General features: G+C 35.5%; 1 protein-coding gene across 8 annotated transcripts in view; it reads left to right on the top strand.

The window, feature by feature from the left end:
• Positions 1 to 16,392, top strand: part of MLLT10 (MLLT10 histone lysine methyltransferase DOT1L cofactor) — a 226,009-nt gene that overhangs the window by 91,716 nt on the left and 117,901 nt on the right. For 7 of the 8 annotated variants that reach the window (XM_054592868.1, XM_054592850.1, XM_054592825.1 and 4 more), the window contains 3 exons: positions 3,327 to 3,430; positions 4,726 to 4,819; positions 6,712 to 6,807. In XM_054592868.1, coding sequence (XP_054448843.1) covers positions 3,327 to 3,430; positions 4,726 to 4,819; positions 6,712 to 6,807 — 294 coding nt within the window. The remainder of the gene's footprint in view (positions 1 to 3,326; positions 3,431 to 4,725; positions 4,820 to 6,711; positions 6,808 to 16,392) is intronic. The other variant, XM_054592860.1, reaches the window with a different exon arrangement.

Here is a 16,392-nt window from a genome sequence, read left to right as displayed (position 1 = left end):
TTGTTTAACAACTTCGCTAGAATAACTCTCTGATGTCTGTTTTTCCCAACAATGTATATAGTCTCAGATAGCCTTGCTCAGATGATATTCCCTTTTTTTGTTTTTTTTTTAAAGGCTGACTTCTTATGTTGCCTTTTGGTCAACATAAACCACTTATTAGTCAAAGATTGTGCTTAAGCCCCCTTTGCTAGTTAGATTTTAATCCTTTGCCATTTCATATTTGTGTGTGACTTAGATTTATTTTTCAAGGAGATCATCTGAGGCTTTCTCTTCAGTCCTTTCTGAGAGCATGCAGCCTTTAGCATTCACACAGTCTTTTAGGCCATTAGGTGTGAGTGTGATTTTATTTTCAAGTTTGCATTGTTAGGAGTTGCCCTAAGAACAACTTATTGTTCAACCAGTTTTTGATCAGAGGTTGTACTAAAGCCCCTTGAGTCTTACTGATTGATGGCTTTGTGTGTGGCTTTAGGGACTGCTTTTAAGTCTGCCCCAAATCCCACTTCGATTTCTCCTTGTTGGATGCAACCTAGTTCATGTCCATAGCCTTCTGGATCCACAGAGAGGAGTGTGATCCTAGGAGAGTCCTTATTTGCTGTCTTTTCTCTTGCTGGCCTGCTCTTTTGTTTGTTTCTACTAGTATCTTGGAGCTGCCAGTTCTGTCTTAATTGTTTACAACCAAAGTGTTGTTTTTTTATTTTTTTGTTATGCTATTGCAGTTGTCCCAGTTTTTCCCCCTTTGTCCCCCTCCACTCAGGACCCCTTCAGCGGTCCCCCCTCCTTTGTTCATGTCCATGGGTCATGCATATAAGTCCTTTGGCAACTCCATTTCCTATATTTGCTCTTAACATCCCCCTGCCTCTTCCGTACCTACCAGTTTGTACTTAATCCCTTCACCTCCCCCCCCCCCCCCCGCAGTTCCTGGACACCTCCCTTCCCAGTGACCGCCATCCCAGTGTTCCCCATACCTATGATTCTGTTTCTGTTCCGCTTCTTTCCTTAGTTTGTTTTTTAGATTCAGATATTGATAGTTATATGTTTATCACCATTTTAATGTTCATAGTTTTTATCTTCTTTTTCTTAAATAAGTCCCTTTAACATTTCATATGATTATGGTTTGGTGATGATGCACTCTTTTAACTTTACCTTGTCTGGGAAGCACTTCATCTGTCTTTTGATTCTAAATGCTAGCTTTGCTGGATTCAATAATCCTAGCCTGTTTATTATACTGGTGAGCTGGGGAAGGGATGATAGTACCTCAGAATTCTTGGTTTTTTGTTAGGTGGGAGTTGATGAGTGGAAGCTACCAGGGATTAGTCGGATGAGAGTCACTTGACACCTGGCTCTCCTAGGGTAAAATTACAGCCTTAGACTAGGAGTTGAGAGTAAGAGGTGAGAGGAAGCCCTTGTCTTTTTTATCACACTCAACAAAAGGGAACTTCCATCACAGAGAGGCTAGCTCTTGTGTGGAGGTGGGGTGGTAGTGATGGGAACAGATCATGGCTCAAATGTCATAGACACTGTTCTTGAATAAAATTCAAGAATAAAATCTTACATAAAATTTTCTCTATTTGTTGCTTGTCTTTAGGACAATTTTTAGTGACTTTAGAATGTTGTTTTTCACCTGTGAAATGGTTAACTTACTAGGAAGAACATCCTTGGTGCTCTTCAGTCTGCCATTCCAGTGGTCTTGATGTTCTACCTCCTCTTTATTTATTTTTAAATAAAGATTCATTGTAATTTTAAGTTTTATTGAATGGTCAAATAATGATGTCTTTCACTGTCAGCTCTTTGGAAGCTACTGAGGTATTCTTTGAGGCCTATTTGTATAATATATTTTCCCAGAATTTCACTATATAAAATGTTACTCTTGTAGTCAGCTCTCTCCTTTTCTTTTTTAATCTTTGTGATCATTTGTAGGCTAATAAATGTTAAATTCTTCTATTGTAAATTGTTTGATACTTTTTTTGTTATTTGAACAGTTAGAAATGTTCTTATTCAGTATGTCTAGGTAAATAGTTTTGTTGTAACTTGAGACTTTACTTTCTATAGGTATGAAATAATTTGTGTAATTCAGTTCAGCCTGAATCCTTTTTTTCAACAGAGGATTTGATATTCATTTACATGACTAGATATTAGATTCTTTTGGTAAATGTTGAATAATGTTATTTGGTACCATAGTGCATGGTGAGGGAAATCTCTTTAGCTCTCAAAATTCATGTGATCCTATTGAAGTTGGTTAGATTATCGCTTATTACTATTCAGAAGTTGATCTCATTTTAAAAGTGTATCACCTGATTATATGTAGTTAGACATAAATTTTTGTTTATTCAACTTCTAGTCAGCTAAGAATTTTATTCATTATACAGATACTCATAGATTGCCATTTATATAATTTAGTCTTTTATGAAGTTCAGCTATTTGCATTTGGTAAAAGGAAACAGATGTCAGTCAAAGTTGCTGGGAATGTCCTTTAGCCAATATCTCTCAGTGGCATCTCTGACCTTAGCTAAAGTGTCTTTCTTTCAGGCCTAGTATATCAGGTTGGCAGGGCTGAATGAGCCTATGTGAGATTCTTGTAGACAGTTGGAATGGCCTAAATCTTGCTCACTCACATAGGATTATTTTTCATCTCTTAGCTCCCAACTACCTGTATCAAACTCCCTTAGATATACTTAATTCCAGAGAAAATGAAGGACAAATTTTTTTTTTACCTCCTTTTGCAACCTTGTAACAGGAATCAGGTGAATATTGGTGAGGAGGTTTTCAGACCAAGGTGTGGTAGACAATGTCCTGGTCTCTGGTCTCAGTGCCTATGAAGATTCTTATCTTTTTTTCTTTTTCTTTTAAATCCTTACCCGAGGATATGCTTATTGATTTTGGGGAGGGGGAAGAGAGACAGACATTGAGAGAAACATTGATTGGTTGACTGCCATACAAGCTACGCTCTAGGATCAAACCCACAACCTAGGTATGTGTCCTGACTGAGGATCAAACCCACAGCCTTTTGGTGTATGGGAACAGTGTTCCAACCAACTGAGCCACGTGTCCAGGGCAAGATTCTTCTTATTTTGCAGGGATTTTGAGTCTAGGAAGACAGTGCCTTTGTGAAATCCTAGGTCTGTTTATATGTCCTTGTTTATGTTTTCATGTTTGCATTGTTTATAAAAATTAGGTTATAGTCAGAAAAAATGAATTCATGTTTTGAAATAAAGTAGGTTAGATAGTAAACCATGATCTTGACTTCTGAAGATAAGTGTAAAATTCAGATTCCTGTAAAACATTTGTAAGGCTTTGTTTCATTTTTGTTTTTGCTTTTCTATCCTAAGACTTGCTACATTTGTGATGAACAAGGAAGAGAAAGCAAAGCAGCCACTGGAGCTTGCATGACATGTAATAAACATGGTTGTAGACAGGCTTTCCATGTGACATGGTAAGTATGTTTCCATTATTGTACAGAACTGAAATTGGGACTGCCTTGTAAATGAAAGATTTAGGTACCCAGATACTATTTACAGTAAATTTTATTGGAATAGTTTTTATGTTTAGATTTACATGTGATAAAGGTAATTCTAATAATTGAATGTATTTACCAGTGTGAATTTTCAGTAGGTGGACCGTGGTTCTAATGTCTTTATTTAGTTTTATTTAATTTAAAATATCAGTGTTGGTTACCTACACTTTGATTAATTATTAGGTACACTTTGTGCAGTGCCTGAAATACTACGATTTAACGAATGGTAGTAGCATTTCTTGTCCGTATTTTACGGAGGAAAAGAGCAATCATCATCTAGTATTGTAGTGGCTACTTCTCACAAAGTTACTTCAATGTTATTTCAGCATAAAATTTTCAAGAGCAAAAATTATCTTAAGCAATTCAGTGTAATAGTAGTTTAAAATAAAGTGTGAAATCCATTTACTTACTAATTCTAAGAATCAATCCATACTTAATAGTCAATATAGGCATAGGCTTTATTTCCTGAACTCTTAGTGTGTGGATTTATGAAGTCTATTTTAGATTGCTTTTGGGGTATGGAAAATATTTTTTTAAAATAAATTCTCTTAATACTGTACTTAATTTTCCCATGATGAAAGTTCATTTTATGGGTATGAGATACATACTAATAACTGTAATTTTTGAATCTGAAAAGTGGAAGGTTAAATTGAGAAGACAATGATTATAAACTTTAGCACTTTGCATTTTTAAAATACGTAAATATAACTTATGGTTTCAGTTACATTTTTCCATTGTTTTTGATTGAAAAACACAGCTTGTGTTTTTCTTGCCTGTTTTACTGTGCTATGGCTCAAAGCATTTTCCTTCTGACAGTATGAAATCTGCATCTGTGAGCAAATACCATCACATATCATTTCAGCCTTTTAGAGGCCTGGCTTTTCCATTTGTACTTCTGGTATAGATTGAAAAGTAAAATGAAGTGTTCATTACTGGTGGTGGGGATTTCTTTAAAAAAATTCATTATATGTTTTATGATACAAAACATAATGAAAAATTTATATTGAACCACAAATATAACTTTAAATAATACCAACCACAGGTTGAGGTGAAGTCTGCTTGGTCACTGCCAGAACAAAACCTTTTATATTGTCTTTTTCTCTTAGGAGATCTAAGTTTGTTTGTTTAAATCTTATGTGCTTGGGAGTGAATTTCAATTTATTTATATATATACTGTTTGAAATTTTATTGATATAATTGGCTTTTATTTTCAGTGCTCAGTTTGCAGGACTGCTTTGTGAAGAAGAAGGGAATGGTGCAGATAATGTCCAATATTGTGGCTACTGTAAATACCATTTTAGTAAGCTGGTAAGAATTTAATATTAAAATGCTAAGTGATTAATTTTGACAATAGAGTTGACTCTTTAAAAAGGCATAGTAGCTATTCCTTTTTCTTTGATTTTCCTGAGATTAGGTTTGTTTTGCATGTTCTTTACTGGAGATAAAAAAGACCTAGTAATTTTTAAAGATTTTGCTTTGCTTCAGTTCATTAATAAAGGCAAATGTTCTAAAATTCTAATTTAGAATATGTAGTACTAGTTAATAGTAAATGTTGGTATACATTTAGAAGAAACAAATGTTTAAAGAACTATATAACTCAATACTATTTTTAATGATTTTTGACATTTGAATACAATCATTTTGTGATTCTCTTTCTTATTTCTCATATTTTTGCTTTATTACTATTGTTGTTTATTTTTTATATATTTACTAGGAAATAGTAAAGCTGTAACAAGGCTGTTTTGCAACTTCTTAGTAAAAGATCTTAAAATATATTTAAATACAACTTTGGTGATTATTTTAGATTTGGCCAGGCTTTACTGTTGCGCAGTAGGAGCACAGATGATTGAGTTAGTAATATTCGATTAACTTAAATATTTTCTGTTTATGTTCTTTTGAAGGATCAATATTTCTTTTAATGTCCCAAGTGTCTATTTCTCAGTTGTCGTTGATAACAACCAGATATGTATACCGAAGTTTAAGCCCTCTTTGTTTTCTTTTAGTGTCTTTTAAAAATTTTTTTAAAAAAATTTTGTTGACCTTTCTCTTGAGGCTGGGGCTCTCATTCTTCCCCTCCCTACCTCCCGTCTTCTCTCCGTTCCTCAACCTCCCTTCCTGGTAAATAGTATCATTAGGGTCCCATTTTTCTTGAAATGAACAGTTCATAACTCTACTATTCTGATTTATGCATGTGAAATACTTAAAAGTATGTGTATATATTGTTTGATATTGAAAACATGTATTTTAATGACTGACAAAGAAGACTGAAGTGTGTAAAAGAAAATTTTGAGATAATAAAATTGAAAATTTTGCTGCTTGGATGTTTACAAGCATGTTGGAAGTTTTGTTATTTAAATGACAAAAGATATTGATAAAATATAGAAATAATGAAAGTGGAATTTGAAGTTTGTATAGATGGAATTTTATCATTGCTAATTATCGACATGCTGTTCTTGTTTTAGTTGCATATTTGCATGGAATTTGAGCACCTTTTATAGTCATTTTTATCTAGTTTATACTAAGTAGTTATGGTATCACCAAGTTTTAAACATCTCAAATAACTTCTACCATACTTCATTATGAAATTATGTAAATACTTTAAACAGAAGTGTGTGACACTTTTAGTAATGCTTTGAAAGATGCATGGATCTAATACTGGCATTTTCTTTAATTTTTCTTCTTAACTACAGAAACAAGTTTTTAGAAAACTGTATGCCTTAATACTGTTTGAGATTAAAGAGCTTCTTGCTTTTCCTCGTGGCATGAAGTAACATATTTTCTTTTCCTTTAGTCTTAGCATCCTTCTTCACTATGGCATTCTCTATTTTGGTTGAAACTTTTATTTTTTAAAGCAAAAGTTGAAAATTATAGCTGATTTTTTAAAAATGAGCTGGTTGTGTGATAAAGTGAAAAGTAAGCTATTGCTTATTTGAAACTCTAGTGTATCTTCACACATTTTAATAAATGTACAAAAATATGGCATTTATGTTAAATTTAGGGTCAGGTTTTTCTTTATAATGCAATGGGTAATATATGGATGGCATCTAAATAGGATTATATATTTTAAAATAGTCAGACATTTTTTACATCAGTAGACATTTTGAACTACCTCACACTTGAATCGGTTTAAGCTTAACAAAGCGATAATTTAAAAATTTTTATATACATATACATATATGTATATATATTTTCTTTTTTAGAAAAAGAGCAAACGGGGATCTAATAGGTCATATGATCAAAGTTTAAGTGATTCTTCCTCTCACTCTCAGGATAAACATCATGAGAAAGAAAAAAAAGTAAGTGGATTTGTTGTTGCTAAGTATGTAGCACATCGACTTAATAGATTTTTCCTTTTTTATAAAATTAAGTTCTTGGTAGCTGAATGTAGACATTGAAATATTGAAATTTTTTGATTAATAAAGAGTATTAAGTCAAACAGTAGGTCTAAAAGAATGCCATATTTATTAATATGGTTGTGTCCATTTCAATTGAAAATTTGAAATATAAGTTGATTGAAAACATGAAAGGGATTTCTTGCATGTGTTACTGTGGTCATCTTACGAAATCTTTCGGTGACTTCAGCAGTAATAGTTTGTTGTGACATATATTAACTGATTATTTCACATGTAAGTAAAATCTAATCCGCTTTTTTTGTTTATAATAGAACAATTTGGAAGTTCCATATATTCTTGACTGTTTTTTTTTCCTCCCAGTGGTGCTAATGGTTTAAATTATTTTTAATGGACAAATGTCGTACCATTTGTTTGAGAATATTTTGTCTTTTAATTAAAACATTAAAAGCTTGCCTAATACTAATCTGTCTTCTTCTGACTTAGCTATTTTCTGCTTATATTTCTACTTATATTAAAGGTTATGAATAATATTTAGTAAACTAGTAAGTACTGTAGAATCATTCATAGGACATATTGCCAATGTGGGAAAATGATTACGTACTTTCAATTGTTTTTTAGCAAAGTGAGGATACAGAGGACATCCTAAATTAGAAAAGAATATTACTCTGAAACAGTTGGTATAAACCAATTTGGAACACATTTCTACAGATTGTATAAAAAGCTAAAGCACCTAACACTTTCATGTTTATAAACACTTGGGGTTGAAAAAATAACCCAAATAAAAAGTAAAAAGAATACTTGGGATTGGGAAGGTGATCGAAAAGCTACTGTTATTTAAAAACAAATTTGGTTTGGATTTATGTTTGTGCCTTTTTTCAAGGAATACATTTTAAAAGCTTTTTAATCTGGATTAATTTTCCAGTTATGAGTTAAATAATAATTAAAACTTTATATTCACCTTTAGAGCACAGTTTAGGTTTGTAAAATTCTTTGTAGGTCTTAGGCAGCGAGTATACATACATATTCATTTTCATTTCTTTAATGAAGTGGGTTTGTGATGGCAACGCTAGTAGAGTTCTGCCTTGCTGTGTATTGTTTGGCCTGTTGATGGAAAAATGGAATATTTGGCTTAATTAGTGATTTTAATAAGAAACACCATCTAATTTTTATTTAAGCTTTTAAATCCATTCACAAGGGATTCTTAGTTAGGGCTCATTATAAATTGTGAAGAGGAAGTCTTACCAATGATTTTCTTCTGTTCTGCCATTTCATGAGCATTATCTTGTTTAAAGAAGTGTTCATTGTATGACCATATGTATCTTAATATATACCCTGTTACGTTATTTTTAAAGGACAATTAAATGTAGCTCTTGGTTTAATAAATAACAGTGCTGATGACTTTCTTTATTAATCACTTTTCTACACTAGGAGTGAATTAGATTTTTTTATTTTATGAGTTTTTTTGCAGTTGTTGAATACTAGAGTAGAAAACATTGTATTTAGTTAGTCAAAATTTTTTATTAGTGTGCAAGTACTATTTGAGTTTTACTTTTAGCATATATAAGTTTCGTACAGCTTGATTTTGTTGTCAAACTTAAAATCCGTTTATCCATTTTATTTTGAAATAACTAAGGTTTTCTGATAATCTATAAAGTTTGTGAGGTAAACATATTATAAAGTTAATCTTAGACTTGTTTGCTTGCCTAGGTAATATTTGGGAAGGGATGTTAAGTGATACTATAGTTGAAAAGATTTGATGTTATAGACTATTTTTCTCTTCATCCCATCCTTACCTCTTAATGTTTAAAATGTTACATTGAAAGGTAGCACTCACAATCTATTCAGATTTTGGTTTCTAAAAATACTAGGTGGATTATGAACTAAACTTTGGTGATATTGTTTATAAGATATGTTAGAAGGACTCTCTGAATTCTTTTATCTACCTTTATTCTGGCACATATTTTAAAATATTTATTAAATTTTAAGTAAGCAGTGATAAGGAATATTTAATACTAAATATTGTGCTATCCAGATCACTTATTTAAAAATGAAATCAATAATTTATTATTTCATTTTTTATATAATTATAAGAAAATAATAAAATATATAGTCTTTGCTTCTCAGAGAATTTCTTTGTGACCCAAGATATATTTATACTGATTAGATATTAACTGAAATGCCAGCAAGGACAGAAGAAAAGTTAATAGTGAGATACGACTTTGAATAAGAGACAGTGTCTATAAAAATTGAAAAATTGACATATATTTTTAAAAGAACGAGGGGTACATGTTTAAAATGAATCAAAGCTACATACAGGGAAAGTTAATTCAAGAGTTAATGTTCATTGTAAAAGACAATTTTCTTTTAAGCCTAGTGTTCTTATATTTACAAAAGCACTGCTGTAGACTGAGTTGTGGACAAGTGTTAAGAAATGGAGGGGCACATCATATATAGTAAAAGGACTTTTTTCCTAAAGGCTAAGGTGTAGGTCATTATTTAGAAATCAGTGACTATTGCATATTGAGATAATATTGTACCCGGTCATTTGATCCTTAGACTCTCTCTTCCTACTCATCAATGCTAACTGATCTATAATGTATCAAAAATATAGTAAAAATTAAAAAAAATTCTCATCCAAGGATATGTTTATTGATTTTTTTCAGAGAGAAGAGGAGGGAGGGGAAAAAAGGAGGGCGGTGGGGAGAATCATGGATGTGAGAGTGAAACATGCATTGGTTGCTTCCTGTACACATCCCCACCAGAGACTGAACTCGAAACTTAGTTATATGCCCTGACTGGGAATTGATCTTGCAATTATTTGTTGTATGGAATGATGCTCCAATGAGATGAGCCTCCTGGTCATGGCAGTACTATTCTTATAATACTTTATAGCCAACTCGCCATTAATAGCAATGTGCTATATGGAAATGTTCTCAGTTCCAAGTAGGTAAGCCAGAAATCCATCTGTCCCCTACTGCAGCTAGAGCAATTTATCTTATCCCCAGCTCCATCCCCTTTACTTGTTCTTCGTTCCATTTTGTTATTAATAGCTGACAACAGATAAAGGAGCAATTACCAATATAAACACTGTTAAGATATGGTGGACATGTGTGAGAGGTAGGCTTTTGGTTAGTGTATTGTGAACTTCAGGGATTGACTGGACTTCCTTTTTGTTCAGGACTCTTTATATCTTGGAAGTGAACCGGACTACTTCAGTGGCCTGCAGGGGAATAAAACTCTCAATCACCGAGTTGTCATTACTTCCCTGTATCTTTTTAAAAATTCAGCATTGAGCATTACCTCTCATCCCCTTGTGCTTTTTTAGGTACTTTACTTCTGGAAATCTATTCGTTAAAACCTTAAGTCTCTACATGTGCAGAGAGTTAAGAACATGCAGGACTTTTCAAGAACAACAATTTAAAATGTCTGGTGTGTGTGTGTGTGTGTGTGTGTGTGTGTGGTGGGACAGAAGACTGACATGAAATGAGACTATTTAGTTAAGAAGGGGCCAGTCCATGAGGAGTTTTATAAAGAAAGCTAGTTTTATCCTTCATCCTGAGGCATTGGGCAGCCAGCCAGGAGGATTAATTTTTTTTAACTTTTGATTTTGTTATAATTTTAGACTTTGAGAAAAGTTACAAAGTATTACACATTTTTTCTCTACACTATTCACCCAGATTACCAAAAAGTTAGCATTTTATCATGTTAGCTTTATTACATTCCCTTTTCCCCCCTTGCTGTCTATCTTCCTACCCCCACAACCCTTTTCTGGACCTTCAGAGAGTAAATTACAAATATCATGGCCTTTAGCCTAATAAGTACTTTATCATGTAGTTTTAATAAATATGATTTAAATCCTCCATTATTGCAGTACAATTATCAAAATCAGTAAATTAACATTGTTACAGAACTATTAGCTAATCTATATATGTTCAAATTTCACTTAAGAACGTCCTCCATATTAATGGGGGGAAATGTTTTTACTGGTCCAGAATCTAATCCAGGAATACACATTGCATTTAGTTGTTGTCATTGTCTCCTTAGTTTTTCCTGTTCTGGAATATTTTCTCATTCTTTGTCTTTCATGACCTTGACATATCCAAACCCCTATGATTTCAGGCTCTCTGAGGCACTGCTATAGATCCGAACAATGAATTTTACAGACACACCCTTAGTTTACTCTTCATGTAGTGGTTTTCTGACAGTAGCCTAGATTTTTGTCTTTGAAAACCATTGCTTACTTTTAGCTTTGCTTGCTGTCTGGAGAGACAAGAAATTGTTTTCTTTTCTCTTTTTTTAAAAATCCAAGAATTTGTATTTAGGACACTTAATTAGAAAGTGCAGTGTATATTATATAACAGATTATGGCAAAGCAACTTATTCATATTACTGGAATGAACACAGTAACACAATAGAAGAAGTACATTCTCAAAATATCCAATATTTGCAATTTTAAAAATCCTAGCAATTTAAGAAAAAGGTACTTTAATAGTAGGACTAAATTAGGTGAAAGAGAAATAAAAGGAGTAATAACTTTTTTCACAAAGTTCAGCAGTTTGAGTAAGTTTTGTGGGAAACCACTGCTGAGCCATAACCCTCAACAAACAAGAAATTCTTGTAAAATATATTAAAATATATTACTTAGTCTAATAGTTCTACAATTTGCAGATATAAACTATATTGTCATCAAAAATGTGTGATTCATGAATAGTTTTCATAGTACATGGAACTGTACATGATGAAAACAGCAGTGGCTTAAATGTAACAAATTAGGGTGGAGTTAAAAAATGGAGGCATCATATAACTTCATAAGCTCCCTCAATATGCATTAAAATCATATTTGTTTGAAGGAGAAGGAATAGGCAAGGCATGAACAAATGGGCATGAACTAGAGTTTTGTCACCGAGCCTCACAGATACGCAGTTGTGAGAGGGTTCTTGGGATAAATTTGTACAGCTGTGATTGCAGTGCAATAGATATTTGGTCAAAATTGCCTCACTGCCTCTGAGAGGCGTTGTGACACTCCACACAGAGCAGAAAGACAATTACAGTCACTTGTCAACCAGGCATTACTGATACTTCCTGTGGATTTGCTGATCACTCCACTTGGTGGCTCAAATGGGTGCTTCTGCAAAGAGCAAGATGGCATTGTAATATATTAACCTAAGTGTTCTTCAGAAATTTTGTTAACCCAGTAAATCTCCTCCGTGGTGAAGTCCACCAGAAGCTGTCCATCTTCTAAAAGTGAGTTATAGCAGAAAAAGAGGATGATACTTGAGACCCTAGGAAAAGCAACCATTCATAAGCAAAATGTACAAATTTAGAAGAATACAAAATGTGGGAAAGCCAGGGTTTGTCTAAATTCCCAGCCTAGGTAGACTTCTGGAAGGAGAAAAAGCCAAGGCACTGAAGTAAAAGCAAAGGTGTCATTTTTTGCAGGGTACCTTAGAAGGAGCTGTGTGCTCTGCCCGCAAACTCCAGGTGAGTGCCTTATAGACTGAGATATGCTCCCTTGTAGGACTTGGTTTCAGAGAGGCAATGTCTCTGTCCACTGTCTTTCCAGTACTGCTAAGTAATAATGTCGTAAGATCCATGGCACTAACTCTGTTATAGCAAACATCGACTAAAGAAATGACTGTGAGGCCTGGTGAGGCAGAGAGTCCTGGAGAAAAGTAGTATTTGGGGGCCCCTAATGCAGTGGAAGTGCAGCCAGTGTTTTCCCATCTCTTAAGGCCTCCCAAATACAGGAAATGAGGATAAAACCTGGACAGGTCCTGGAGTCAGGACTCTAAAGGAACTGATGGAATTAAGTACAGAAGAAGAGATCAAAGAGGAAAGTGGCCTTTGAAACAGCTTTCCTCTCAAAGGGTGGGGGAGGTTCCTTCTCAAAAGCCAAGCTCCTCCCCGCCCTGCCAAAAAAAAATCACAGGGGTCAGATAAATAGCGTGTTGTAGGTCATGTATGTGACATCTGCGGCTAGGTCACAAAAGGAAAATGCTGCAGCTTTCACCTTGCTCTATTAGAGCACTCTCTCCAGAAAGAGGTAGGTGCCATGTCACAAAGATACTCAAGCATCCCTATGGAAAGGTTCATGGAGAAAGAAACTGAGGTTATTTGCTCAGCCAGCATCAACTTGCCAGCCATGTGAAAAAACCATCTTGGAGGCATATCTTCAAGCTTTACTCAGGCCTTCAAATGACTATAGTTCACCCAACATCTGAACATCTGAAGAGAAGCCTGAGCGGGAAATAACCCAGCTCAATCCAAATTCCTGAGCTATAGAAACTATGAGATAATAAATATTTATTACAGTTTTAAGCCACTAAATTTTAGGGTAATTTGTTATACGGCAATAATAAGGATAAAGACATTGGTGTGGAGTGGGATACTGCCATGACAAAAAACGTAAAATATGGGAGCTGCTTGGAATTAGGCAGTGGGAAGAAGCTGGAAGGACTTTCAGGTTATGAGTGAAGACCTAATAAACACTGAAGACACTTACTGGAAACCTTGTGGCCTTTCAGGAGGCTGCTATGGAAAGTTTAAAAGAGAGTGGGGCAGGGTGGAGTGGGGGTGGGGGTGGGGTGGGAATGAAACTGAATTAGAGGAAAGGGATTCTTATTATGTGGTAACTGAAAGTTTAGCAACACTGGCGTTTATGGTAAAAATGAATTTGATGAATTGTATGATCTAACCAAGGAGATTTTCTAGGTAATATTTTGAAGGTACAGTCTGATTTTTTGCTATTTATAAATCTATTCTAAAAAACAGGAATATAGAGATAGACATAAAGGAACCCAGGCTTGCTGGTTTTGAAAATTCCCAGTCTCTAAAAGTTACTGAAGAAAATATTCCCCTTCTCATCTCCGTCATTGTGCTCTGCAGACATGGGTAAATGTGTCCTCCTGCCCTCCAGTTTCAGTAAGTCAGGAATCTGGATTGAGCTGTGTATTTCTGGCTCAGGTTTCTCATCAGATTGCAGTTAAGATGTTGGCTGGAATATAGTCATTTGAAAGCTTGAATAAAGCTTGAGGATATGCTTCCAAGATGGCTTTTTCACATGGCTGGCAAGTTGATGCTGGCTAAGCAAGAACCTCAGTTTCTTTCTGCATGGACCTTTCCATAGGGCTGCTTGAACGTCCTTGTGACATGGCACCTTCCTGTTCCCAGAGAGAGTGCTCTAATAGAGCAAGGTGAAAGGTGCAGATTTTTTTTGTGTGTGTGTGTGTGTGTGACCTAGCCTCATGTCACATACTGTCTTTTTTCCCCTAGTTGAATATGTCTTTTTTTTTGGCAAACTCTTTTTTTGGTGGTAAGCTTTATATAGAATATCATTGGCCATTTTAACCACTTTTAGGACATGCCATCATTTTTGCGATATTCTGTTGGTTACATAATGCAGCCTGCTCAATGTGATAGATACTACCTACGGACATATATCATTGGGAACTATCTTGGAGGGTGGTTATAACACCCTGAGAGTTGTTTATTATCAAATTTTCACCCACAAATTTTAGTATTCACTGAAGATTCTATCTGAAATACTGGTTGACACAAGATGAATCTAATTCAGTCATTCATTCTACATCCATGGATTGGCATTCTACTTTAATTAGAGCTTTCCACTCTTTCTCTCTTACTTCATTGGTAATAGGGAAGGGGTAGTCTACAGAGGAAATCAAAAAGTAGCAATACCTATAGGAGGAAATTGGGAGAGATTGGTATTTTGGAATCCAGGGAAAGTGAATATTTCAAGAAAGCCAGTCATTACTCAGCAGTGTGACACATATATGAAAGATCATCTCGGTGTGGTCCTCTTTGGATATATCTTGTTTGGGATTTTTTTTTGCTTTCTGCGCTTGTATGTCTAGTTCCTTCACCAAATTAGGGAAGTTTTCTTTCATTATTTTTTCAAATAGATTTCCAATTTTCTGCTTTTTCTCTTCTCCTCCTGTCAGCCCTATGGTCAGAACATTGATATGCTTGACGTCCCAGAGGCTGCTTACACTAGCCTCATTTTTTTTGTATTCTTTTTCCTTCAGTTTTTCTGAATTGGTTGTTTTTTGTTACCTTATGTTCCAAATCATTGATTTGATTCTTGCCTTCACCCACTCTATTGTTGTTTCTATGCACTTTGTTCTTTATTTTAATTAGTGTATTCTTTGTTTCTGACTGGACCTTTTTTGTGCTGCCGAGGTCCTCCCTAAGTTTCTTGAGCATCCTTACAACTCATGCTTTGAGCTCTGCATCTGATAGATTGCTTATCTCCATTTATTTTAGTTCTTTTTCAGGAGTTTTGATCTTTTCTTTCATCTGGGCCATGTTTTTTTGTTTTATTCTGGCAGCCTCCTTTTGTTTGTTTGTAGTAAGTTGAGCGGCTGTGACTCCCTGTCTTGGTAACATGGCCTAAATGGAGTAGGTGTATTCCCTACGGTCCAGTGGCACAGCCCCCCATGTCATCCAAGCAGGGTACTCAGGTTGTGCCCTTCGTGTGGACTGAGTACACCCTCCTCTTGTAGTTGAGCCTTGGTTGCTGTTGGCAAGTCAAAGGGAGAGAACCAGGCCAGTCATCTGCAAGGAATGGCTATGACCACTCACCACCAACCTCCACCCTCCATGGGGGAGGGTCAGCTGTGAAGGGGCAGGGTGGTGGTGCTCTAACATGGTCTGTAGTTGTCCATTGGGAGTTCTAGGGTTTCCTGAGTGATGCAGGCCAAGGTCAGCCCCCGCCTGTTTTGCCTGGAGCCACTCTGCCTGAGCTAGAAAGCAATCTGAGATGGCTGCTACTTGTGCTGGGCTTGGAGATTCCCAGGTGAAGTCATGCTGTGAATGTGGTCTGTCTGCTGCTATTGTCAGGCTTTGGGCTCACTGAGGCCGGCCGTTGCTATTTTTGAGAGGATTTAGGAAATTGTGAAGCATGAGCCATGACCAGCTATTCATATGAAAAAGCAGTTTGGTTGGGATGGAGTCTCAGAGGAACTCCAGAATAGAGGCAAACAGTGTTAGCCAGGTTGATGGAGTCTTAGATATGGCACCATCTTGCCAGCTCTGTGGCTCTGGGATAGGGTTCAGAAACAGGACATGGCCTGTCTTTCTGTCTGGGTGAAGACTGTCTCCTAGCTCTCACCTCAATGCCAGACACTTCACTTCCTCCCTGTATGCCACTCTCTCCCTGTATGCTACTGGTGCCTTTTAAGCTGTTACCCCATTGCTGGAGCTCAGACGGAGTGAGACTGAGTAAGTCCATGTGTGGATTCTTTAAGGGGAACTGCTTGAGACTAAAAGTTTTTTCCAGCTACTCAGTCCCTGCTTTTTTTTTTTTTTGCAGCCAGAAGTGATGGGGGACTGAACTTTCTGGCACTGGAACACTGGTGTGCGGCTGGGACTCCTCCATCCCAAGATACCCCTCCCAAATATTTGTCCACTATATGTAGATGTGGGACCAGCCAGTTTTTGCATCTCCGTTCCTCCTGCCAGTCTGGATGGATGTGTTTTCTTTAATTCCGTAGTAGTCAGAGTTCCATTTAA

The sequence above is a fragment of the Pteronotus mesoamericanus genome, unplaced genomic scaffold (genome assembly GCF_021234165.1).
Source record: "Pteronotus mesoamericanus isolate MK-2021 breed Mesoamerican mustached bat unplaced genomic scaffold, CSHL_Meso_final contig_130, whole genome shotgun sequence".
NCBI classification, from domain to species: Eukaryota; Metazoa; Chordata; class Mammalia; order Chiroptera; family Mormoopidae; genus Pteronotus; species Pteronotus mesoamericanus.
This window is presented reverse-complemented; position numbering and strand designations above follow the sequence as displayed.